Below are 27,969 nucleotides of genomic sequence, written 5' to 3'. Positions count from 1 at the left end.
TTTTACTAAACTGCATTTCTAACCTATAAAATGGAAGTTTTTCTAAAACAATTTAAAGGGTGAAAATTGAAAAGTAGAATTGTAACTTAATTAGTACATTAAAAGGTTAAACTATCATTTTATCTCTATACTTTAAAGTTTGTTCAATTTTAGTCCCTATACTCTTAATTGTCCAATTTTGATCCTCACACTTTTAACAAACCTTAAATTTGGTCAATCAAAATTAATATTTCCAAAATTGATTAAATAATAATAATAATTTTCATGTAAAGAAATATAATATGTGAATATATTTTCAAAATTTATAATAAAAATACTAATAGATAACAAAAAGTTTTGAAAAAACCAACAACAAACTAGTATCGGATAGTAAATTTAAGATTTATGGTAAGTACAAAGACTAAAATTAAATAAATAAAATTATAAAGACTAAAATTAAATAAATAAAATTATAAAGACTAAAATTAAATAAATTTAAAAATATAAAGACTAAAATGATATTTTAATCTATATTAAAATTAACTTGGTAAAAAAAAAAAAATTCAATTTCCCTAATTTATGGCAAAAAAAGGGACCTAAACGGATAAAGACATCAAATTTATGATTAATTTTGCAAATTATCAAAATTTGATTCTCATTCGGTGGTTTGTGGGAACAGTGTGCCATTTTTGCGACAAAAGCTCTACTTTTTGCTCGGAAGCATTCGCTCAGAGCTTCCAGTCAAAGAAATTTCAGAACGATGTTGTTTCAGGTTGGAGGTCAAGGGACTCGTCCCACCTTCTTCGAAATGGCCGCCGCTCAGCAGCTCCCTGCCAGCCTTCGTGCTGCTCTCACTTACTCCATCGGCGTAGGAATCTCTTTCTTTTGATATCATGTCTTCAATAACTTTTATTTCGTGTATGCTCTCGTCGCAGAGTAGTCTACCAATGAACTCTGACCCCCATTGCTGTGGCAATTTCCTTGTTGTGCTCTATTCTTGGCGAATTGGGACTTTTTTTTTTCCATAGTTATTAGGCCTTTGTATTGTTGTTTGGTTCCATAGATTCGAGAAAAGTCGGGTTCTATTGCTGATAAATGGGTCATTGAATTTCTCCATTTTGTACTCCTGTAATTGTTTTGCTGGGTCTTTTTCCCCTCTGAATTTGGACAAGGGTGTAGGGTTGAAAATTTCATTGTAATTTATGTGCTTTAGGCTCTTGGCGAAGGACGTATGGCTTGTGTCGAAAGTGATTTTTGATCGAGGACATCTTGTTACTTCAACTATTTTCAACTGTTTTTTGTTACCATCAACTATGTTAGATAAGAAACTATTTCCTTGAAAATATGGACATATGAAAAGGAGAGGAGGAAAGCTTCATACCGAGTTATGTTACAAACAAGTCCTTTTAATTAACACAAGGAGAGGTCACCTACCTAATATTTATTATCCTACAAGTTACCTTGTACTAGATATTGTAGAGTTAGGTGGTTGCTCAGTAAAAATAGTTGAGGAGTGTGCAAACTGACCAACACACTCAGATATTGTACATATTATTTTTCCTTTCATATGGCTGTATACTGTTTCCTCACTATAATATCTTTTTGTTGTTTATTCCTAATGCTTAAATTTTTCTGGGTTGATGAAAATATTTTCAGGTTTTAGCTCTAAGAAGACCATTCTTTCATAAGGTGTTAGACTATGAAGATGAGTTCTTTTCTTTGCTAATGCTAGTTCTCGAAACACATAGCTTACGAACTACAGGTAGATGGTTGTTCTCATAAAGCATTTGTTTTAAATTTGTACATTACTGTTCCGGTCTCTATGTACCTATTTTTTGTTCATTTTGAATGTATTCTTCAGATGCTTCATTTTCTGAATCCCTATATGGCTTAAGAAGAAGAGCTGTAAATGTAAAAGTAAAGAAGGAAGATGCTCGTTCAGTCTCTGGTGATGGTATTCAACATAGAGGATTAGAAAAGCATCAAAAAGTTCTTTCTGTTGCTTTCTTGGTACGATCTGGTTCCCATTAATTTAAAAATGATAATTAGGATGCAACCATTATTCCATTTTTCTTTGTGATTTTGATATTTAGTTCACTGCTTATCTCGAAAAATTTGATGTTTTGTACACTAGTCTCTCTCTCTCTCTCTCTGTACACACGCGCATATTCATATAACCTAGTTGCTTTATGAGTGTGTTATTCACTACCCACTTTATCTCAGCCTTTTGCGCATACTTATCTCCCTAAACAGGGGCGTTGGCACTAAATATGCGATACAAAATATTGATCTTTGGTAGCATATTGCTGCATAGAATTTCGGATATATGGAAAAAGAAAAGGAAAACAAAATTTAGATATATATGTTGTGTGTACAATAAGTTTCCGTAAACAGTAGTTAAAAGAAAAAAACAGTATTTCACATGGATTCCAACCGGATTTACCTGCAACGCACTCTGCACCTTGAATTAATACAATGAATATATAATTTTCAGGTTGTATTGCCTTATTTCAAGTCAAAGTTGCACTCAATTTACAATAAGGAAAGGGAGGCCAGGCTTCAAGCAAGTTTATGGGGTGATGATAATGAAGGGTTTAATGATGCTGAAATTTATGATGTGAGAGGTGACTCTGTTGTTCCTACTAGAACTTTGGGAGTTGAAACATCGGTAAGAGCACGAGTGATGAAAAAATTTCAGAAACTTGTTGGTTCTTGTTACCCATGGCTTCATGCAAGCAGTGAAGGTAATAAATACATTGCATTATCAAGTTTTTCTGGTATATTTTTATTTTTAACAAATATGTGTTTGGAGATTTGTGATCCCATGGTTTGGTTTGCAAAAAATGTATGGATTTTTTTTTTTTTTTTTTTTTTTTTAATTCATCTATGGGTGGAAATTCAAACCCTCAAGGGTGTGGAACCTTGTTTTGGTGTCAGCTATTCTCTATTAAGTCTCTTTTTGCTGCCCTTTTAGAAGATTCATTTGTTATCCCCTCACCTAGTTTTCAAAGTCCCTTTGGAAGCTCAAGATGCCTAAGGTTTTCTTGTGGACTGCTATCCTGGAGGTCTCATCACAAGGAAAAATTTTAGAAACCCAATCTCTCCATGGTTTTTAATCCAAATTGGTAATCTTTATGCAGATGTGATCAGAATGCATTTCAATCATTTGCTTTGCTCTTGCCTATTTGTTTTCCCCTCTGGTTCAGGCTTCTGGAAGTGTTTGATATGAGTTGGGTTCAGTGTTCTTCAAATTTTCAAGGGTTAGGATTCCCATTACTTGAAGAGAACACTTTGTGGATAGTTTAGTCATGGTCAAGAAGGTACAGAAAGAGTTTATTAAAATAATGAGAAGACTAAAGATCATTTGGTTAAAATACATTTTGGTCAAGTGTTTAATCAAGTTTTTGATATGATTTCCTTATATTTCATTCAATCAATTAAATGTTTCTTATTCGAAAAGAAAAATAAAAAAAACTTTGGTTTGATATGATTTCTTGTCTTCTTGGGCTTGTAAATCTCTCTCTTTCTAAGCGAGGCGGGGAAGAAAAACTCGTGTTTATGTTCCTAGAAGTTATTTGGAGAAACTTGTAGTTAATCAACCAGAAGTGGGTAAAATACATTTTTGACACTAAAGTTTGTATCTAGTGTCTATAAGGTTTCAAAAGGAATATTTTAGTCTTTGAGATTTTGGGAAAGATTCCATAGGGTCGTTGGACCATTAGTTGACTAACGAATAATGAGGTAGCAGCTAAGTTGCTGATGATGTTGATCAATTTATTAATTCAATATTATTTTTTTTGTTGAGTTGGCTTTTTATCAATTTAATAATATTCTTCTCCATCTCCTTCGTTTCTTTTCCTTCCACTTTTTTGGTGCAATTGCTGTTGTGCACCGCCCTTCACTCTCATCATTGTCATTAGTTTGTCATAGAAGGTATTTGGAACGAAGGAAACTAGATATGGAGATTCCTTCCTTTTTTTTGTAAACAAATGCATGGCGCTAACTATTTGCAGCTTCAGTTCCCACATCCTCTCCTTGTGCACAACTGTCAAAGTGCTCCTTGTTGGTGATTATGTGGTGGTATGTGGATTTCCTTATCCTCAAATTAGGTGGATTTCGGGCAAAACATTTTCAAAATTCTCTTCAGTTTAACTTCCCAATCCTCGAATTCAAACAACTTGCTAACTGGGCTGGTGTCAAACCAAACTCTAGAAGTTCATCAAAAATGAATCTCTCCTCAAAATGAGAGAGGTGAGTCTTATTTATAGAAGAAATCAGTTACAAAATGATTAACTAACTATAACAACTAACAACTTCCTATGTAATTACAAAAAAGGGGCCTTCGGCCTTACATCACAATATTATTATTATTATTTTTTCTTTATATTCAATATAATGACTCTTTGGATTTCCCGTATAAAATATTCATGAAATGTTCCTATTTTCTTTTGATTGTTAGTGGTCAGAGGTGACATTATGGTTCATTTATTATCCAATCCTTTGAATAATGTCATATCTGTTATGGAAGTACTTTGTTTCATATCAGAGAAAAAAGTGGCTTGTATTTTGTATTTATTTTCTGTGATGATACTTCTTGAAGTTTTATTTGGAATCAAATATTATTATGGTTATCTATATTTCTTAGTCATTTTTTTATAAACTATCCTGAACGCCATTGTTTAAGGACTATTTTTATGATGATGCAGGTCTATCGTTTGCTTATCAGCTGTTATATTTGTTGGATGCTACTGGTTTCTATTCACTAGGACTGCAGGTCATTGGAGTCCATGTATGCCGGGGTACAGGACAAGAGCTGGTAATTTTTTTACTCTTTAGTGTTGATGAAATGTTTTAAGGTGGTAACTCCTTTTATTGTTAATAGAATAGGTTACTTTATTTCATATAGATCTTCAATGCCCTTGTTTAGAGAGTTGTACACACAGCAGAATCAGTGATGCTTTATGATTCAATTATTTGATAATGCTGTCTTTGCATAGCCCCTGGATGAACATGACATGTATATGATTAATCTTTTATAGAATGTTGTCAACTACTGGAATTTAATTTTTATAATTTATGTAAACTTTGAGCAGAATAGTTGTTGCATTTCAAATGTTTGTTCTGTTATTAGATTAAATGTATCACACATCAGCATCCATTTCACTTTTTGGTGCTACTTGATCAATAACATTTGAAGATTTTTTCCCATTCTTCTTTGTGTTCATTGTTTTTGTTACCCTTTTTGTGGCATCAAGGTAGATGGACACATCATCTAGAATTTCAAAGATACGAAGCCATGAGCGTGAGCGACTACGTGGCCCTCCTTGGTTGAAGGTATAACTTCTTTGATAATTATTGGTGCACCTTTTAACCTTTTTGTCTTCTCATATTATTTTTATTTTTGGAATCACCCAACCCTTCGGAGCTTACAGAAGATCTATTGATGAGATTCAGGTTGAAAGTGGAGTATATTGGTTGGGAAAAAGAGATTAGTTACAAGAGAAAATAAACCTTTCAAAAGTTTGTTGGCTCTCGTCAACATGGCCCCTAAGAATTAGACATTAAGCTTGGGGTTTGTTAAACTTGAATTTAGGGAAAAAGAATAATATTGTTGTATTTCTTCTTACTCATCTGAAATAAATAAATAATCGATAGGGAAAAATATCTTTTTGGTTCCTAGGTTTTGGGTTTAATTTTCATTTGATCCCTAGATTTCAAAAAGTTAAAGGCCTAGTTCTTAAGTTTTGAGTTTGGTTTCAGTTTAGTCCCTAGGTTTATAAATGTTACAATTTTACCATTGAGATTTGAGTTTTGTTTCAATTTGGTTCCTAGGTTTTAAAATTTACCCTTTTAACCTCGATTTTCCACTAAGTACGCATTGTTTGCCTTTAGTGTTAATATTTATTAATTAATTTAAGTCCCTTCAGAGACATCAGATAAAAGTGAAACGATACAGAGAAGATTAACATGGCCCCTGCCCAAGGATGACACGCACAAATCGAGGAGTCTATTAATTAATTTAAATGAACTAAAAGAATTATAATTAATTAAGTTCAAGCATTTTCAATTTGGTTCCTCACTATTAAAAAATTTAAAATTTGACTTCAGAATTATTTAAAATTAATTAATAGATCTTTTTTTTTTAAAGGAAACAACACTTTTTATGCCAACATGAGCATAGTTCAATTGGCATAATGCTTGTACTATTGACTTCGAGGTTAGAAGTTCGATTCCCCCACCTCATACTTTAATTACAATACTTTTGCAAAAAAAAAAAAACACTTTTTATTGATATAATGGAATGAGATAATGCTCAAAATACAATGTCACATGGAATTCAACAAGAAGTACAAGATAATAGAAAGCCCAGGATGAGGCGTTGGATCTTGCAACTTCAAATCGAAGATGAAAGATAGCTAATAATTTCAACCAACAATCCAATTTGCATACAAAGAATAGATGTTGAAGATCTTCATTTGCTTCCATGCAAAGGGGGCAGATTGTAGGAGACAAATAACGATCTGGAAGCTTCGCATGGAGAGTGGAAGAACAATTTAGCGACCCAGAAATCATACCCCAAATAAGGATGTTAACTCTCTTAGGGCTATTTGTTTTCCACAGTTTCTGAAAAACAACTTTATCAATGTATATTAATGCTATTGACTGAAAGTGAGTATTTAGTGTAAAATCAAGGTTAAAAGTGTAATCTTGAAACCTAGAAACCAAAATGAAACAAAATTCAAATCTCAGGGATAAAATTATAATATTTTGAAACATAAAGACAAAATGCAAATCAAACTCAAAACATAAGGACTAAATGATGAATATCAATTTTATTCAAATGAATCAAAACTTATCAAAACAAGAAGACAATCTCTCTATTTATAGAGAAATGGAAAGCAAACTAATCCTAATCCTAAGTGATCAAAGAAACTAATCATAATCCTAATCCTAATAAACCAAGGAAGCTCATCCTAACTCTAATCAATCATGGAAACTAATCCCAATCCTAATCAATTAAGGATTTGACCATAATACCCTAATTTATCCTAATCCTACTACATCACTAAAAGTGTAACATTTTGAGATCTAAGGATCAAATGGAAACTAAGCCTAGAACCTAAAAGACCAGGAAGGAATTATTCTCTAATAAATATATACACAATATCAATGTTGTTAAACTTGCACGATACATGAGTTGTATTGTATGAGTCAAAGTGTAACGGAGCTAAAAATGAACTTGTTCATTTGAATTGGAACTGAGATGAATCGTTCAATTTGGACGATTGAATCGTAAGAATCAGGGTGAACCACAACTGTCTTATTCGAGAAATTTAAATAAAAAAACCTTATACATAAAATACGTGATCTGCAGTCGGCCAGAAAAGAAGATGACTTTGTGTTGGCAATTGGCGACAATGGCTGGAGCAGAGACCCAGAATTAGCTTGGACACTGACGATTATCGTGGTTGAAAGTGAAATGAAAAAGAATAGGGAAAAGAAAAAAAAGAAAAAGAAAAGGGAAGGAGAAGAAAATGAAAAACAGAAAGTCTGGGAAACGAGGAGGCGCACACAACAATGGAAAATAAAAGGAAAAAAATAGGAAAGTGGGAGACAATCTTGAAATCTGAAAACTACAAATTAACATTAATGGGTTCCTTCTTGAGGGCTATTTATTGACATTTTTTTGTTTTATTTTCTTTCCCCAATTTTTTCCCCTCTCATGAGTATATATGCAGATCACATCATATTGGTTTTAGTCTTTTAAAGTTTCAACATTGTTTCCTACATATTTCGAAGTTATTTAACAAGGTGCATCCAAATGAGTCTCTTCCTTTCTTTGAATGGGTGACCCTCCGAGAATGAAGTATAGAAAGCTAGAGATGTCACCAGGAAAAACCACAGACCGATTAAAGGTACTGAGGGCATGATCCGAAAATCTTTTGGAAAATGGACAGAAGATGGAGAGGTGGCTTTGTGTCTCATTGCTCATCCAGCATAGTTTCTTATTTATATATATATACGTTTCTTACATAGATGGTTATCATGTTTAATAACCTAACTTTTTGGGGAATATCCCATCTCCAAATGCTTTGAAGGGGTTATTGTCTTTTGAGTATTTCTCTATTGGTTATAAAGGAGTCGAAGGACTTGCAGGTGTAATTTATGGAGTTGTACAGGGTTCATATTACTTATCAGCTAGGGGTTGGTCAAACTCCATATTGCCCTATTCCTACATTCCAGCAGTCATCAACAGAGTGGAGGCATATTTAGTTTTGGAGAGCGGGTACAGTATAGGCATTCTAACCATCCGACAGTGGGCAGGTGACATCATATACTTGGTCTTACCCCACATTTCCATTTCATTTTCTAGACAATGTGTGCAGCAAGTGTGAGTGCACACAGCACAAGGCCGCGTGTGCGGACATTGACGCTCATACGACCATCCATGAGCAAGGTTAGGTGTGCTCTTCACAGTGGCTAGCATGGATGGGTGGGATGCATGAGTTTGATGAAATGTCACCCACCCCATCACATGCTGGCGCTGATTTGCACGCACTTAGTTCACTGGGTGGGCAGCCCAGCCATGGGCAGCTGACAGTGCATCCGTATGTGCTTTGGCTTTCATCTCCTTGAGAGGTTTCCTCGAGCAAGACCTTGGAAATTATGAAGGATACAAGCGTCTTGCCTAAGGGTTGGTCTCCTTCCAACCATTGTAACTGTGAATTGCCCCTCTTGTGCCATCGACGAGCCTTTGTAAACTTGGCTATCGTCAATCTTAGTTTGTCTTTCCCTTTTGGTCCCTTGATCTAACCCGATCCCTTCATCATGGAGTTTCTCAAGATCTTTATGGGTTGAGGGTCTAACAAGCGATCCCAAGGTTTGTCATGGAGTGAATGTTAAGACTCGATGAAGAGTACTTAGCCAAGATTCCAAGACATACTCTACTTACAATTTTGGGAACCTCATATTCAGGATCTTGGCTATGTATAACTGTTAAAAAAGTTTATATGATGACAAGAAGAATGGTGTAAGTTGTTGCATATGAAAGAATTATTTTTGTTCTATATTGTCTTCTGAATCTTGGTAACATCCGCCAACTTTTGAGCAAAGAGATTGTTCGACTAGTTTTGATGGTTGATCTGATGAGAGTTACTTTGTTTAGTTGGGTACTTGGCAACTTGTTAATACATCAAAATTTCACCTGCATGTATTTATCTCTGGATTTTGTCATTGTTAGTTTCACAGTGGTCCTTTTCAACTTTTAGAGCTAATTTCACTTTCTACCCTCGTTCAATATATTATGCTTAAAGTGTACTTTATTCATCGACACAGGCAATACAAGGAGGGCTCCTCACTTGTTTGTACACGATGCTAGATTATGCACAGACCGGATTAATTGCAGCAGTATTTTTCTTCAAAGTGAGTCTTTGATCTATCCAATATCGTATGTGTTGCTTTTAAATATGTGTTTTAAAGTATAATAATGACAACCCCTTACTTATATGAAGAATAATGTTTAACTTTGAATTTTGATTAATACAATAACACAATTATTATTTTTTTTTTTTATAAGAAACATAACTTTTATTATCACAAAGAGTGATCTTGTGATAACACAATTATTTTTATCATCCACTTACCGTTTCTTCAATCTAATTATAATTATATGCATGATACAATAGTGATCTTGGATCTTTTTATTTTTGTTTCAGAAGTCTTGCTTTGAATACCGCTAGAATATGTTCTCTTTTAGCATTAATTGATTGTTGATGAAATGAATTGCATCTTTGATCTTTTTTACATCACGTAATGACTATGTCGTAATCCGATTAGATGATGGAGTGGTGGTACCAATCTGCTGAGGAACGAATGTCTGCACCAACTGTATACCCCCCACCACCTCCTCCTCCTCCCCCGAAGGTGATACTTTTTCCTTAATTGAACTCTATATCACAGGGGTTTTGTGCTTTTTATGATAATATATATTTTGTATTTGTGTGAGGGTGCATATGTATAATGTATATATTTACATAAGTATGTATTACCCATTCAAATACAAGCTCTTGAAGTGTTGAGATAACAGGTAGCCAAGGAAGGGATTCCATTGCCATCCAACAGAACAATTTGCCCTTTGTGCTCAGAGAAACGAGCCAATCCGTCAGTTGTTACTGTTTCTGGCTTTGTCTTTTGTTACACTTGCATCTTCAAGTATATTTCTCAGGTAAGCCCTTAACTACTGTCAGCAAACATCTATTTAACTCCCTTTCTTTCCATATTGGAATCTTATTTGAGGACTAATTTGACTGCTGAGTGAGGAAGTAGGAAATAGAGTTCTTGAGGAGTTCATTCATAATTGCATGAACTCTCTTGTGCATTTGAGGTACTAGCTAGGTTACCCCACTTACGAACAAGGAGAGCTTAGCAAGGAGGGTGTGGCACCTATTATTATTAGGTTGAGTTCATGGAGGTATTGGTTGTGCGAATTAGTTGGCTGAGTGTGAGTTTTTTTTTTTTTTTTTTTCTAGTCTTGGAAGTCGTTCGCAAGGAAAAATGATGCTAAATAAGGAGATGGTAAGTGATAAGTTTTCAATTCCAGTCGTAAGGGAGCTATTGTTTAAGCTAGCTCTCTAGGACCTAGGTTGATTGCGACCAAAACTAAAGAGCTAACATATGAGACATGCCTTGATAGTTCAGATAGATTTTTATGAGCCGGTTTGATAACATTCTTTTGCATTTTCTGTTTTGAAAAGTCAGGGTTATTTTGAGCTTTAGTGTCTTTTAATATTTTCTCTTTTCCTCTACCGCTTTCTTTAATTACTTTTATTTTATTCTCTTGTGGAGTATATATTTTCTAGCATTAGTCTCCATTTTTTTTAAATAAAAATTTTGCTTCTTATTGAGTAAAATAATAATAATAAACCATGGCCACTATCATTTGATCTGTTCTCTTCTAATTTCAAATACATTTTTAATAATCTATTCAAAATTTGAAAACTAATAAAAAAAAAAAAAAAATTACAAAACACGTTTTTTCAAGACTGGTCTAAATTTCAGTTAGTAACCCACTGAACGAAGAAAACAATAGGCTTTATAAGCATAATTTCAAGAATAGATAAAATTGTTATCAAATGAGACCTGAAGTAAAAATTGCATCCATGATATAAGATGAACTCCTATCTTTTAACGATGCTACTCATTGACTTGGGCAGAATGCACCTAATGGTTGTAATCTTGTGTTATGTTTGCATTGGACCAGTACAAGCGCTGCCCAATCACATTAATGCCTGCAAATGTTGATCACATTAGGAGGCTCTTCCATGATATGTGAAGAAAGTTGAGGGACACAATAATACAAGGTTTAATGGCTGCCATCTTCTCAAGGATTTATTGGACTTGTTGGCAAATCTGCAAAAACTTTACAATTGTTCATTTTGTAGTTTATAATAGTTCTTGATGGTTGAAACTATATCTATGGAGTATAGGATATGAAATTACTAGTTATAGTTCTTAGTAATATGGTGTTTAGGATCATAACAAGGTTTCAATTTTTTAGAAATATCAATAAATATATCAGATGTTCTAAAAAAATTATGAAAACCAAGATGCATTTGTAAATTATTTTGATCAACGACGATGTTACACAGTTTAGTAGTTTAGTCAGTTTTAATCTTAGGTTTGTTATCAATATTTAAATTTGTATTTTTGTTCTCATTTTTGGCGCTGGATTTTTTGGGGAATACTTATTTGTCTTATCAATATGGAACCTTTTTATTCATATATCGAATAAATAATTATTTGACTGAATTTTGACAAATGATAATTTGCAGTTTCTAGGGATGGTTACATATTTCTTGTTCTAAAATATCAAACAATTGTTTTAAAATTTATATTGGATTGGATTTACCACATATTTTCTATTTTTCTTCCATCTAATTTGAAATTAAAAACAAAAAAATAGTTGTGGTTATGCGAGACATGACACGTGCTATTTTACTTCCCGGAAAAAATTCGAGCAGCAACTATCGTTGAACAAATTTCATATTGTTTTTAATACATTATTTTTACTATTAAATCCAACAATTTTTGGTGTTTGAAGCAAATGGTCATACATGAATATTTGATTTCAATAAGTAATTAAACATCCAAGCAATCTTTGATATTAGGTCATGTTTACATCGGATGTATTGGGTTGTATGTTCTAAATTGTGATGTTAAACATATTCTATTTGTAATAAAAGTGTTATTGAGGTTATATAATAAATATGTTTAATTGTACTTATAAAAATTAAATCTAATAAACTAAGATCCATGACTATTACATGAGTACTAACGGTTTAAAGTATACGAATAAGGTAAGGTTGGACACCTTATTCTAGTAACACTATTAGATGTGGCTCACTTTGTATTTAGTACAAAACGATGTGATCTTGAATCGTTCATGTGGAGACATGCGAGTGGAGGCATCTTATGCAAAAAGTTTGTAATAGACCGGACCAAGAAATAAGTCACTCTTACGCTTTTTACTGTTTAAGATTGATGATTTCAAATCAATGATCTAGGTAACTTGACCTTAATCCTGAGCTAATTACGAACTCTTGTTTATTCGGGATTATCTTTAGATTTGCATGGGTGAGGATTAGTGGCCCCTACCCTCTTAAGTACTGATTCCAGGTTTTGAACAAGGACCCCACCCTCTCACTGGCCCGAGAAAGATTTGGTTTAGTGATTGAATCACAAATCAATTGTTCATTAGAGGATCAGTGGGACTTAAGGAACAAGATGTAATCTCGGGGATAAAACAGTCTTTGACCCAGTCGTTATTATGAACAACTTGTTAATGGTCGACTTACTGATTGTGGTTAAATCAAATGGATAGAAATATATCTACAGTGGGAGTGCAACTACTGGGTTTTAGTGGAGTGACCTGGTAGTTAGCGAATATTGATTAATTCAAATTAAACAATTTAGCCAATTAATCTCGGATCGTTGGAGCCCATGATCTGTAGGTTCATTAGGTTCCCTACTAGCTCACAAATGGATTAAACCTTAGAATAGCGTGATGAGTAAATTTGAAGCATTAAAATTCGAATTAAGGGAATTATTAATTAATACGATATAATTACACGTTTAATTACCGTATTAAACGAACTTAGAGAATTGAATAATATTTAAATTCGATTTAAATGTTAAATACATAAATAAAGCTTTAATTTTTTGAAATTGGTGTTTAATTAATTTAATATTTGATATTAAATTAATTTTGATTAGTTAAATATTTTAATTAATTGTTAAGAATTAATTTTATTTAAAATTAATAAAATTAATGAAATTATATATTATATTAATTAATGAATATATATATAATTTTGAAATTAAGTTTTCAAAATTCATAAATTGAAATTTGAATTTAATTTAAAATTGTAGAAGTGGATTTATCCCAAATTAAACACTTAATTTCATCCAAAATTTCACTTGCTTTTATGCTTTGAGGTGTCAACTTGAAGTGCAATGTGATTGCATGACTAAAGTGGAACAAATACTCTGCTTTGATGCCGAGATTTGAGGACATGCAGCTGAGTTTTGCTGAATTACCAAACTCAGTTTTCTCCTCTAAAAAATTCCCTAAATTATTATTCATTTTGGATCCCAAAATCCAATCTAAGGTGCTAGAGAATAATAGGGAAGATCAAGTGGTGGTCTACAACGATTTGCTGAGGAGATTCAAGCTCAATTTGAAGGATTTTTGAAGTCTCCAAAGGTAATTTCTGAAACCCTCTTTTCATTTTATGAACATGCTTATTTAGAATCTAAAATTGATGAATTAAAGTGCTTAATGTTCATGATTTCTTTCGCTAATTGCTTGTTAACTCTATCAATTGGTATCAGAGCATGATTTAAGCACTCAATTCGTGGTAATTTTAGCTTGTGGGTGTTTTTCATAGGTTGTGTGAAAATAGTGGCTGATATGGATAATTTTAGTTTTGACATTTATTTTCTCTTCAATTAAATGTGAATTTTTGTAATTGGTTCTTTGTTTATGAGCATTAATGTGTGATTAAGAATATGTAAATTTGTTAGAGTCAATAGAGTTGTAATTAGGCTGTAATTGAAGAAAGAAGTAAGGGAGGTCAGCTGCAGATTTTAAAAAATGAAGCTACTGCCAGGCAGTGTAGCAACGATGCCCACAGAGCATTGCAACGCTGTTCTTCTTCAGCCCGAGGTGTTGCAACGCTGCTCATCCCAGCCCAGAAAGTGCGCAAATGCGACCCGACCGACGGTTTAAGTGAACCGGTTCAGCCGGTTTAGGTCTAGGAGATCCGGTTCAACCCCATTTTAGCCGGTTCAACTCATTTTGGTGCTTTAGAGATCCGGTTTGGGCAGTTCGGGTCGGTTCGTGAAGACCAGAAGCTCTTTGAAGGAGTTTTTAATTATTATTGTAATAATTTAGGCTAATTGCTTGTTTGAAATGCCAAAACTGGTCCATATCTGTGTGTGTTTAATTATTTATGCATTGTGAATGTATGTTATAATTAAATAAATCTTGATGTGCATATAGTATGCCATGTAGATTTAAATCCTGTATTGCTTGATGATTATTATGGATGATCGACATGTCTATTGTTTTATAATTGTTATAAAAACCAGTTTAAACTGTTAAAATCCATAACAAAGATAAGATGCATGCTCACCTAGGGTTAACAAATAACTTGTTTTAATAGTTAAAATAGGTCGTTATCTTGTAAAATTTGGTTACAAATTCAATCGATCTATAATCCTGTCTAAGGCTGGAGATATTTAAGTTGATAGTTTACGAAACACCTCTTACTTAAGGATTATAATCGAATAATTGAGCATGCTTGAGCGATGTGAAGTTTTAAAACTGGTTTATCACCTAGACATCGTAGGTTAAAACCAAATATAAAAGTTATATTTGGAAGATAACCTAGACTTACGTTATTTATTAGCCGGAATAAACCTGAGTATAAATTTACCCAAAACAAATAGAACACTTTAGTGGAAGATTAATAATATATACGATATATTATTCTTAGCTCTCACGTCCCTAAGAGTTCACATTGTGAGATTCATGCTCGGTTTCGTATCATCCTGGGAATGACCTCCATTCGAAAAATATTTGCATGGGTCAATAACGAGGTGAATAGGTGAAGTAGTTCATAGTAAGTGGGTGAAGGATATGTGTCAATGTGTCCTGCGGTCTCTTCTATTATTTTGGACCATGAGATTCCTATGTCGTGCCTGCTTGTCGTTTTTAGGCAACATAAGCTAGTCGTTTTTTCAGCGGCTATTCCTTCAAAGCAACATGGGATTCAGAATAATTCAAACTTCAGAAATGGACAAGATTTCTTAGGTTGATTCCTAACCTTGACTTTCCAAATCCGTAGCATCGTTGAGGCCAATCTTTGAGGTATGAAAATGGAGGGTTACACTTACGAGAATTACTAAGTATTAGTAAATTCTTGACTGAAAACGGTAACTAAATGACTATAAGAATAAGAGTTATTCTGGAGATAGTATTTAGTCAAGATTTTCTTGCTTCAGTGAAAGAGTATTTGACTGCCTCTCGGTAGTATCTATTCTGACTCACTAAAGTATCATTGCAAATAAATAATAAAATTTGGGTACATTGTTACTTTTGCTAAAATTAAAATTGGATTTAAAAGCAATTTACTAATTAGGATTTTTTTTAATAATTTTAGCATGTTGAATTCTTCAATATTACACGCTTCCAATATGTTTAAGGTCTTAATTATTTAACATGGAAATCAAACATAGGCATAATACTAGCAAATGATGATCTAAAATTTGTTTTAATAGAGGAATGTCTTCAATCTTCTAGTTCATCAGCAAACCAAAAAGTTTGGAATGCATATGATAGATGGATTAAGGCCAATGAAAAGACCCGAATCTTTATCTTAGCAAATATATCTGATATACTGGCTAAGAAATTTGAGAACATGGCTTCTGCTAAACGAATCATGGGTTCGTTACAAACATTGTTTGGACAATCTGTCAGGAACGATATTCTCGAAAAAGTTTATAACTATGACATAAAGGATAAAACCTCTATTAATGAACTAGTTTTGGATATGTTAGAAGTAATAAACATGAATGTCATAGATGAAGAAACACAGAAAGTACAACAAAGTAAATATGATTTACTTGTCATTAAGACATGTTTAATGAAAAATGATAAATTAACCTGAATATTAGAATTAGGCGCCGCTAATCATATTGTGCTTTCGGCCAGGAAACTACTTACTGGAGATAGCTTACAGAAGACAAAACAACCTTTAAGGCAGGGACCGGGGAGGTTGTTTCAGTTAAAACAGTGAGAGATATGAAGTTATTTATTAAAGATAGATTCATTTTACTTGAAAATGTTTATTACATTCCTTTCATGAGGAGGAATTTATATCTATCTCATGTTTGCTAGAAAAAACGTATAAAGTCTCTTTTGAATATAATGAAGTGTTCATTATTTCAAAAGGCATCAAAATATGTTCTGCAAAACTAGAAAATAACTTATATGTGTTAAAACCAACTGAGGTAAAAGCTGTTTTGAATATAGAGATGTTTAAAACAGTTGAAACTCAAAATATGAAATAGAAAATTTCTCCTGATGCCTATCTTTAGCACTTAATATTGGGTCACATTAATCTCAATAGGATTGGGAGGTTGTTTAAGAGTGGACTCCTAAATCAGTTAGAAGACAACTCTTTGCCACCATGTGAATCTCATCGTAAGGGTAAAATGACCAAAATATCTTTTATAGGAAAGGTCTTAGAGCAAAGAACCCTTAGAGCTAGTACATTCAGATCTTGAAAAGTTAAAGGAATATTAAAGCCCGAAGAGGGTATGAATACTTTATCAGTTTTATAGATGATTATTCAAAATATGACTATATTTACCTAATGCATCATAAGTCTAAAACACTTGAAAAGTTCAAAGAATATAAGGTAGAGGTTGAGAATCAATTAGGTAAAAAGATTAAAACATGCCGATTAGATCGAGGTGGTGAGTATATGGACTTAAAATTCAAGGACTATTTGATAGAACATGGAATTCAGTCTCAACTCACAACACCTGGTACATCTCAACAGAATGGTGTAGCAGAAAGGAGAAATAAAACCCTGTTGGACATAGTTCGTTCGATGATGAGTTATGCTCAGTTGCCTAATTCATTTTGGGGACATGCAGTAGAGACTGCCGTGTATATTTTGAACATGGTTTCCTCGAAAAGTGTTTCAGAAACACCTTACGAGTTATGGAGCGGACGTAAAGATAGTTTACGTCAGTTCAGGATTTGGGGATGTCCAGCACATCTGCTGGTGCAGAACCCAAAGAAATTTGTACGCCGTTCAAAAGTATACCTATTTGTAGGCTATCCTAAAGAGACAAAAGGTGGTTATTTCTATGATCCTCAGGACAATAAAGTATTTGTATCGACAAATGCAACATTCCTAGAGGAGGACCACATAAAGAATCATCAACCTCTCAGTAAGCTAATATTAAACGGAATAACCTCAGAAGCTACAAGTAAATCAACAAAAGTTGTTGATCATGCTGGTCCTCCAACAATAGTTATTGATGAAACTGGTACTTCACATCCTTCTTAAAAGTTGAGAATGCCTCGACGTATTGGGAGGGTTGTTCAGCAGCCTGACCGATACATGGGTTTAACGGAAACTCATGTCATCATATCTAATGATGGTTTAGAGGATCCACTGACTTTTAAATAGACAATATAAGATGTGGATAGAGACCAATAGATAAAAGTCATACCTCGAAATAAAGTCAATATACTTCAATTTAGTTTGGAAACTTGTAGATCAACTAGAAGGGGTAAAACCTATTGGTTGCAAATGGATCTACAAGAGAAAATTGAGACCAAGGTTGTAAGGTACAGACCTACAATGCTAGACTCATGGCAAAAGAGTTTACCTAAAGAGAAGGGGTGGACTACGAAGAAACCTTCTCTCCGGTTACTATGATCAAGTCTATTAGAATACTCTTGTCCATTGCTGCTTTTTATGATTATGAAATCTAGAAAATGGATGTCAAGGTAGCTTTTCTGAATGGCTGTCTTGAAAAGAGTATCTTTATGTCTCAACTAGAGGGGTTTATAGAAAAAGGTCAAGAGCAAAAGGTTTGCAGGCTTAAAAAATCCATTTATGGATTGAAACAAGCGTCTCGGTCTTGGAATATGAGATTTGATACTGGATCAAATCTTATGGCTTTGAACAGAATGTTGACGAACCTTGTGTTTATAAGAAGATTGTCAACAAAACTGTAGCTTTTCTGGTTTTATATGTTGATGATATCCTAATGAGATAGGATTCCTTGTTGATATTAAGAGATGGCTGGCATCGCAATTCCAAATGAAATATTTGGGAGATGCACAGTATGTTCTTGGGATCCAAATAGTTCAGAATCACAAGAATACAATTCTAGCATTATCTCAAGCATCGTATACAGACAAGATGTTGTTAAGATATGAAATGCAAAATTCCAAGAAAGTAATGTTACCTTTGAGGCATGGAATTCATTTGTCTAAAGAACAATATCCTATGACACCTCGAGAGTTTGAGGTTATGAAATTAATTCCCTATGCATCAGCAGTTGGAAGTTTGATGTATGCCATGTTGTGTAGACACCCCGACATATGCTATGCAGTTGGAATTGTCAATAGGTATCAGTCCAATCCTGGATATGATCATTGGACTGCCATTAAAAACATCCTCAAGTATCTTCGGAGAACGAGGGACTATATGCTCGTGTATGGTGCTAAGGATTTGATCCTTACTAGATACACTGATTTTTTATTTTCAAACCGATGTGGATTCTAGGAAATCAACTTCGAGGTCATTATTCACTCTAAATGGAGAAGTATAAAGAAAATTTGTATTGCTGACTCCACCATGGAAGTAGAGTATGTAGCTACATGTAAAGCAGCTAAAGAAGCAGTATTGCTCAGAAAATTCTTGACTGATTTGAAAATTGTTCCAAATATGCATATGCCAATCACCTACTATTGTGATAACAGTGGAGCAGTTTCAAATTCCAGAGAACCAAGAACCCATAAGCACGGAAAACACATCGAGCGCAAGTACCATCTCATCAGGGAGCGTATATCGAGGAGACATGATCGTTAAACAAATAGCCTTAGAAGACAACTTAGCTAATCCATTTAAGGGTAAAATTGGGTACATAGCCAGGGACATAGGTGCAAGTCGAAATTCACTTCTACCCACTTTTAGGATTAGTAGAGAGGTTGTTCTCTTAAGTACCGATTCTAGATCTTAAACAAAGAACCCCACCCTCTCACTGGCTTGAGGCGGACTCGGTTTAATGATTGGATCATAAACCAATTGTTCATTAGAGGATCAGTGGGACTTAAGGAGCAAGATGTAATCTCGGTGGTAAAACAGCCTTTGACCTAGTCGTTATTACAAACAACTTGTGAAGGGTCGACTTACTGATTATGGTTAAATCAAATGGACAGATACATTGAGGGGAGTGCAACTATTGGGCTTTAGTGGAGTGACCTGGTAGTTAACAAATGCAGATTAATTCAGATTAAAGAGTTTAGTCAATTAATCTCAGATCGTTGGAGCCCATGATCTGGAGGTTCATTAGGCCCCCTACTAGCTCACAAACGGATTAAACCTTAGAATAGCGTGATGAGTAAATTTGAAGCATTCAAATTCGAATTAAGGGAATTAGTAATTATATATGATATAGTTACACGTTAATTATCGGTAAACGAAATTGGAGAATTGGATAATATTTAAATTTGATTTAAATATTAAATATATAAATAAAGATTTATATTTTTGGAATTGGTGTGTAATTAATTTAATATTTTATGTTAAATTAATTTTTATTAATTAAATAGTTTAATTAATTGCTAAGAATTAATTTTATTTAAAATTAACGAGATTATAATTTTGAAATTAAGTTTTTAAAATTCCACTTGCTTTTATGTATTTGAGGTGTCAACTTGAAGTACAGTGCGATTGCATGACTGAAGTGGAACAAAAACTCAGCTTTGGTATTGAGATTTGAGGACATGCAACTGAGTTTTGCTGAATTAAGGAAGAAGAAGGGTTCTTCACAAAAAATTACCAAACTCAATTTTCTCCTCTAAAAACTTCCCTAAATTCTTATTCATTTTTATTCATTTTGGATTCCACAATCCAATCTAAGGTTCTAAAGAATAGTAAGAAGATCAAGTGGTGGTGTACAAAGATTTGCTGAGGAGATTAAAGCTCAATTTGAAGGATTTTTGAAGCGCTCTTTTCATTTTATGAACATGCTTATTTAGATGCTAAAATTGATGAATTAGAGTGTTTAGTGATCCTGATTGCTTCCACTAATTGTTTACTAACTCCATCTAGGTGAATCGGTATAAATAAATTATAGTGGGAAAAATGGGCCTCATATAAATATTTTTGTTGTTTACATGTCCATTCATAATCGTAATGAATGGTGGAGTCCTCCTCCTCATCTGTAATAAAAACTTACAAACTGATTAAGGTTGGGAGGGTGCTCAATTTCATTGTGTTTGAAGATAAAGTGGGATTCACTACCATTTTAAAAATAATTTTGAACGACTTTCCAACTTTTACCTTCAGATGTTAGCAATTATCAGCTTATGGTGAACTTGATTGATAACGATGATAGTTAGAATAGAATTTTATTGTTTGCTTATTTTAATATGCTTACTGATCTACCGTTGAAGTTCGTCGCAAATGATAAAAAGAAAAAAAATGTTTTACCCTCAAATGTCAGTAGTTATCGATTTATGGTTGAGTTTGAAAAGTAATGGTGATCGTCAAAATGGTATTTTTATCGTTCATTTATTCTAATTTGGTTACCAATGTAGCATTTCATTTTGTTAATAATGATAACAAAAAAAAAAAAAAAGTTTTTACGCTCAAACATCAACAGTTATCGATTTAAGACTGTATATTTTACCGTTGCATTCCTTCGATAACGAAAATAATGAAAAAAATATTGGGGAATGTTTTAAGTCTTTTTAGTCGTCTTTTACGTTGCATACATTTATTAATGTCAATTCTTTATATTTAAAGCTCTCCATAATAAGATTTTCACAGATCGCATTGGAACAAAAAAAAAAAAAATACAAAACAAAACAAAACAAAAACAAAAACAAAAACGAAAAAAAAGGAGGGACATTTTAGATTTCATAAAAAAATATCTAAAATACAATCTATAAGAAGAATAACCTACCATACTCATAGTCACTGGATATGATCACCAGTGTACATTTAGGGTTCTTCTTTCGAACCTTTGTGCTGCTTGGGCCTTCACCGATGTGTCTCTTCCTCCACATTCCCCTTGTCATTCTAGTGTGGAGGGCAATTCATGGAAGTGAGAGAGGCCTCATGAGGGGATGGATTGTTCACACTGGGTTGTGAACCAATCGAATGAATCATCGTTGTTGGAGTAAGAGCAAATGATGGAGTGAGAGGAGAATGTCCTTGTGGAGTGTGCTTGCAGTCCTTTCAACTAGAAGTGGTACGTCTGAAGAGTCCTCATCTTTCTTGGAGGACTCTGGGGTCGTTGGCGAGGTTGGGCTAGGACAGGTATTCAAAAAATCGATCATCTTTGGAACCATAACTTGTATCTTACCACATTTTGTGTTTTTTTTTCCAACTTGATTTGAATGATAAATGGATGATTATGAAATGAAGTGGTTGTATACATATGCTAATTGCATGGTCTGATGAAGATTAATTGTCGCATTAGTGGTTTGAAATTGATCATGACAATTGTATTTCCCTTTTTCCATGCATTGTTTCTTAAGATGCATACAAATTTTTACTGATGCACAACGATAACAATAACGATATCAATAACCGTAAATGCATACACATACCTTTCGATCGAATGCCACGTGTTGTTATTCTTATTGCTACCTCATGATTCGCTTACATGACCATTCTTGCACATTGGCCACGATAAATTAATGCCTTACTTGACTTTATGTTTATTGATGCACTGTAAAGGAAGTGAAATGATTGATCTCACTCCATCAATGTCATATAGGGTTATAAATGCATGATACTCCTGACGGTAAGTGTATAGGTAAGTGAAACGGTAAGCTGATGAACTTGTAATGGGTTTCGAATTTGCAATTTTCACATCAGTAGAGGTAAGTGGAGCCATCATTCCATCACGTCACATGGGTTTTTAAATGTGCTATAACCTCGATGGTAATAGTAGTTCATGAAAATCTAATGGTGAATAGGCGGTTATGGAAGCACTAGTGATAAGTTGAACGCTCAAACTATCAACATCTGTCACACAAAGTGTTATTCCATCACTATCTACTAAGGTATTAATTGAGCGGTAGGCAATGGTAGTTGTAACAATAACGAGATCGATAACTATATTTTGGTAATAGTATCACATTGTACACATTGAATAAGATTTTGGCCACCTATTTTGACTTTTGTTACAACACATAGTGTGGATCTTCATTCAGTAGACAGACTCGACCCAGTGCCCAATAGTCTTTTGGACTAGTTGATAGGTAATATGAACTTCCCCATCTCTTACAGTTTGTACTCAATGTCCATTGATCCCTATGGACATTTTTTTGCCCGTTCTTTTATGTAGTTGGTATATGTTGGTCTCCCTATTTATTGTTTATTTGGTTCGGTCTTCTGTATGTTTTATCTATGTTCTATTTCGTTGTTTTATTTACTTTATTTTATTTTTACTAATTTTGTTGTTAATTTTTTGGTTAAATTAGCTATACACATTTCAAGTCGATTGTACAGTACTATTAATTTCATGTCTCTCTATTAGATTAGATATGTCCTGACTTTGTAATGCAAAGAAGAGAAAAGTATGTGTTGTTATGCACATATTAGCATTCCTACTTCGAGAAGTACTTGTAGCCTGTGTTGCCTTGGACATGCATCAAGTGATAGGTTTGAGGATCAATTTCTTAGGATGACTTACCAGATATGGTACTTGCAATCTCCAGTTGAGGAGAATGATGTTAGTGTTGGGATGTATGCCTTAAAATCTCATAGTTAATATGTTATTTGAAATAATGGTTGATTATTTTATATATGCAATTATCCATTAAAGAAAGATCCAAGATTATTTTATGAAACTTGAACATTATGTGATAGACATACAGGTGGATCATGTTCAAATAATAACCTAAATGGTTCGTAGTATATGGATAAGATTGGGTGCCTTATCTTGGTGACACTATGGATACGAACCACTTTGTAATTGTTACAAGAGTTGTAAAATGTTACAAACGACTTGATCCTAATCGTTCATGTGTAGACATGTGAGTAGAGGCATCCAATACAAGAGTTTGTATAAGACTAGAACACGAAATGATTAATTTCTCTTTATAACATTGTTGACTGAAGAGATTACATTTCATATGATGACCATAGATAACTCGACCTCAATCCTGAGTCGGTTATGAACTTCTATCTATGAAGATAGTCCTTTGATTTGTATGGGTGAAAGTGGCCCGATTCAACAACTCAATAAGCCTACTATTTTGGGAATTTATCCGAGGAGGAAGCTAGGAACATAGCTATACAAGATGGAATTCACTCATTCCCGTCTTTAGGGTAAGTAGATGAATTGCTTCCTTGAGTACTGACTCTGGGTCTTGGACAATGGAACCCTTCCCTTTCACTAGCCCCAGACAGTCTTGTTTATGGTAGGACCCTAAACAATTTATTCACTAGAGGATCAATGTGACTTAAGGAGTTAGATGTAATTACAGGGGTAAAATGATAATTTGATCCAACTATAATTACTTCATCAAGGGTCGATTATTGTTGATTGATTATATCCATGGACACAAAAATATATCTATAGTGGGAAAAGTGCAGGTGTGGGTCTTTAGTTAAGTGACTTGTTTGAATGTTGATTAGCTTAATTAAAGAGTTTAATTAGTTAATCTCGTATCACTGGAGCTTCTAATTTGTAGGTCCATTAAGTCTCCTTGTTAGCTCACTAAGGATAAACAAGAATAATTTAATTTTAGATTAATTTGAATTGTTCAAATTAAATAAGGGAATCAATTGTATGAGATACAATTAATATAATATATATAGATACATTATGATATAAATTTAATTTTGAATGAGATTCAAAATTATACTTTACTATATGAGAGAATAATATACTTGAATAGGATTCAAATATTAAATAATATGAATGAGATTCATATTAAAACTATAGGTTAAATTTAATATGAATGTAAGCCCTAGATCCTTTGTATTTTTCCTAAGCCTTAAATTAAATATAATGAACTCTTGGGGGAAATTGTTAGAATATAAGAAAATATGGAAGGAAAGGAAAATTTTGGCTAAGTATTGAACTCGAGAGACATGAAAGTTTGAGATTTTTTCGGAATTTAATTTGATGAAGTAGTTAATGATGGTAATCATCTAAAAGTTGAAGCTAAAATGGAGGTGGCTAAGTTTGGTGCTTTGCATGAAGAAGGTGGAGGTGGCTAAATTAGGGAAGATGTGTGGCAAGTGAAAAATGGTAGAAAAATATGGGTTGGCCACCTCAAAATAGAGTTATGAGTGGGATAATTTGGGAATAATACATAACAAAGAGACCAAGTAGGAGCTATCCACATTAGAGGTGGAAGTGGCTAAATGTGGGCATGAAAGAAAATAAGTTAATTTAGGTTGGAGATACTTCACCCATGAGAAGAAGGAGGTAGAAGGCTTAGAGGTGGGCTGAAGACACCTCAAGGAAAAGTTGGGAAGTGGTTGTGCATGCTGCAGCCACGTCAAAGGAGTGGAAGTAGGTGCTGGAAAAAAGAGGCTACTTGAGCTATGTATAAAAAGTAGAAAGAAGAGGCTGGTTCTTCCAAACTACTCGTGCCCTTTCCAAGTTTCTTGAGCCAAACTGAAGGAAAATGAGTAAGGAAGAAGCTCCAGGGCTGCTGAGAAGGTTTGAGGCTGGCAAGATTAAGAAATTTGAAGAAATCTGAGGGTAGTTGGTGAAAAGGGCAAACCCAGATAGGGTTGATTTGTAGAGCTATTAGAGGTATTTTCAGTGGGTTTTAAATCTCCAAAAGTTAAGTTTAATAAGTTAAAAGGTCTCTCTTGAGTTCCACAAAAGTTATTTGAAGTGCGTATGACTAGATTTGGTAAAATAAAATTTGGAAGTCTGCTAAAGAATAAGGGATTGTTGTTGAACAGCCTAGGCATGCTCAGCCCAGCCTCACACACACATGCTAGGCCAGCCGCGTATGCACCCATGCACAGATGCCTACCTTGTGCCCGCACAGAGCCCACACACCATTGGCCTCACTCACCCATTCTCGCGTGCGCCCCGTTTGCCCTGCCCTTTCCTCACACGCCCAGTGCCCAATGCCCATATGCGTTGCCCATGTGTGTGCACCCCTGCCCACCTATTCCCAATCGCATGCCCATGCCCAACCTAGCACGCTCACACGCCTAGCCAAGTGCCCATGGGCCATTTTGGTATCCGTTGACATGTTTTGGCTATTTTGGGATTTTGGTGAGTTATTTTGGAACCCAAATAAGCTTTTCTTGATATTTTAACCCTAAATTAATAATTTTTTTTTTTAATTTAAGAGTGATTTTTGATAATTATGGAATAATTAAGGGATTTATTTGTAGAAATCCTAAATTTGGAAAAATAAGGGGGCTAATAAGGATATAAGGTAGATTTGGGTGTAATTATAGATTAACTAGGGCCTATTTTGAATTTAAGGACATTTATGGAGAATGACCTGATGAGCATGAACTATTTTTCCAAGTCAAACAAACGGTGTAGAAGCTTATAACCCAAAGAGTATTGGCCAACAACTGTGAGTGGTTTATTTTTAAATGTTTTGGTTAATATATTATTATATGGTATTATAGTATCTATGGTTTGAAAACTTGACATGATCTGTTTATATGTTTTCTGCTAGTTGAATTCTTGATTTAGATAAATATGTTTTATCTATGGAAGAATGTTTTATGTCAGATTTTATTAAATAAAATGATTTATTGGATTGAAATCCCTGGATTTAGTTGGAAACTTATATTTTTATTTTGGTTTGATGGGAATGGATTTCAAACCACTGGATATCAGATTGAAGGAAATCTAATTCTTGCGGAAGCGTGAGATGACCTTGGATTTTATTTTTTAGTTTTTAAGGAAACAAAAACAACAAACGAAAATAGAAATAATAATAGATAAACATTATAGGAAGCCTGCTTTAAAAGAATAAATAAAGGGATAAAGCAACAAATCTTTGTTGAATCCCAAACTTCTCGATAAATCCTCTTGCTTTGATCATGTACACTTCTTCACGATCAAGGACACCACCGTAAGAATAACCTTGTTATTCTCTATGAATCCAATGGTAGAAGAATGGTCTTTATCACCTTGGAGGAGGAAGAATAATAGAGAATGGTTGAGAGGAAAAATTTGAAAGGAAATTTAGATTGGAGGCTAAGGTTTTTCACAATGAAATTTCATCCCCTAAATTAGCCATAAAAGGATATTTATATGGAGAAGGGTTTACCCCTTCTCCAATTCTTTCCCAATTTACCCTTAAACCCAATTAATTAAATAACATTTATTCAATTAATTAACACCTATATGGTTATTTAAATATATATATATATATATATATATAAATCCAATTTAATATATATGGTTAATTAATTAATAAATAAACATCACATGCTTATTTGCCTTCAACTCTCAAAATTAATTAATTAATTAATTCTTCATGAATCTAATTCATAAGAATTTAATATTTGAATCTTATTCAAATATTTCTCTCTTAATTATAGATCATATCTATAATTAACCATATCATAGTAATCTCGCTATTCCATTAATTAACTTGAACAATTCAAATCATTTCTTTTATTTATCCTTTAGTGAGCTAACAATGAGACCTTACGGACCTACATATTAGAAGCTCCAATGATATGAGATTAATTAATTAAACTCTTTAATTAAATTAATCAATCTTCATTAACTACCGGTCACTCTACTAAAGATCAATAACTACATTCTTCACATTGTAGATATATTTATGTGTCTGTGGATATAACCAATCAACAGCGAGTCGACCCTTCATAAATCGCTCATAACTACAGCTGGGTCAAATTACTATTTTACCCCTGTAGTTACCTCTAACTTCTTAAGTACCACTAATTCCTCTAATGAACAAACGGTTTATAGTCCAACTATAAACTAACACCTCTAGGGCTAGCGAGAGGTTGAGGCATCAATGTTTAAGACTCAGAATCAACTATTAAGGGAGAAATTTATCTACTTTCCTTAAGGACGGGAAGGAGTGATTTTCATCTTGTGTAGTTGTGTTCCCAACTCCCTACCCAGATAGATCCCCAAAATGGTAGGCTTGTTGAGTTAGCTAACAAGGCCACTCTCACCCATGCAAATCAAACAATTGCCCTCATAAACAGGAGTTCACAACTCACTCAGGATTAAGATCAAGTCACCAATGGTCATCCTAGTGAAATGTAAGTCTCTTCTAGTAACAGTGTTATATTGAGAGACTATTCATTTCGTAGTCTGGTCTTATACAAACTCTTTGTATAGAATACCCCGCTCGCATGTCTCTACATGAACGATCAGGATCTGATCATTTGTAGCACTTAACAATAGTTGTAACATCTAAAGAGCAGATCGTACTCGTAGTGTCACCAGGATAAGGTATCAAATCTTATTCATCTACTACAAACCATTTAGATTATCCCTTAAATATGATCCACTTGTATGTCTCCATATACATGTTTAAGTTTCATAAAATAACCTTAGATTTTAGTTTATTGGATTGAATTAATACAATCTAAATGTCAATAAAATACCTCTTATTTATTAGATATGTGATTTTTATTTACAAACTACAAAACATATGAGATTTAGGATATCAACTCCAACACG

General features: G+C 33.7%; 1 protein-coding gene and 1 non-coding gene across 3 annotated transcripts; both read left to right on the top strand.

The window, feature by feature from the left end:
- The first annotated feature begins 606 nt into the window (after nucleotides 1-606).
- PEX12 (peroxin-12) lies at nucleotides 607-11,571 on the top strand. 2 transcript variants are annotated; one of them, XM_039034615.2, is made up of 10 exons: nucleotides 607-847; nucleotides 1,636-1,741; nucleotides 1,841-1,989; nucleotides 2,474-2,723; nucleotides 4,686-4,795; nucleotides 5,239-5,313; nucleotides 9,316-9,402; nucleotides 9,817-9,903; nucleotides 10,067-10,204; nucleotides 11,240-11,571. In XM_039034615.2, exons 1-10 carry the CDS (start codon nucleotides 740-742, stop codon nucleotides 11,309-11,311), a joined length of 1,182 nt encoding a protein of 393 aa, XP_038890543.1. In that variant the 5' UTR covers nucleotides 607-739; the 3' UTR covers nucleotides 11,312-11,571. The 2 variants fall into 2 exon arrangements, with proteins under 2 accessions (XP_038890543.1, XP_038890544.1); XM_039034616.2 differs by having other exon boundaries at nucleotides 11,193-11,571.
- LOC120080650 (U6 spliceosomal RNA) lies at nucleotides 5,897-5,999 on the top strand. The gene has a single exon (XR_005482602.1). It is a non-coding gene; the product is annotated as a U6 spliceosomal RNA (small nuclear RNA).
- Nucleotides 11,572-27,969: the final 16,398 nt, after the last annotated feature.

This window comes from Benincasa hispida, chromosome 6 (assembly GCF_027475165.1).
Source record: "Benincasa hispida cultivar pf3 chromosome 6, pf3_genome.v1.1, whole genome shotgun sequence".
Taxonomy (NCBI): domain Eukaryota; kingdom Viridiplantae; phylum Streptophyta; class Magnoliopsida; order Cucurbitales; family Cucurbitaceae; genus Benincasa; species Benincasa hispida.
Note: the sequence above shows the minus strand (reverse complement) of the source record. Positions and strands in the feature narration are given on the sequence as shown.

What these genes read in the sequence shown, in the direction of transcription:
- PEX12 (XM_039034615.2), top strand. Translation starts at nt 740, where the DNA reads ATGTTGTTTCAGGTTGGAGGTCAAGGGACTCGTCCCACCTTCTTCGAA. An exon ending in GCTTCATGCAAGCAGTGAAG is followed by an intron (nt 2,724 to 4,685) that starts GTAATAAATACA and finishes ATGATGATGCAG; the next exon opens with GTCTATCGTTTGCTTATCAG. An exon ending in CAGCAGTATTTTTCTTCAAA is followed by an intron (nt 9,403 to 9,816) that starts GTGAGTCTTTGA and finishes TAATCCGATTAG; the next exon opens with ATGATGGAGTGGTGGTACCA.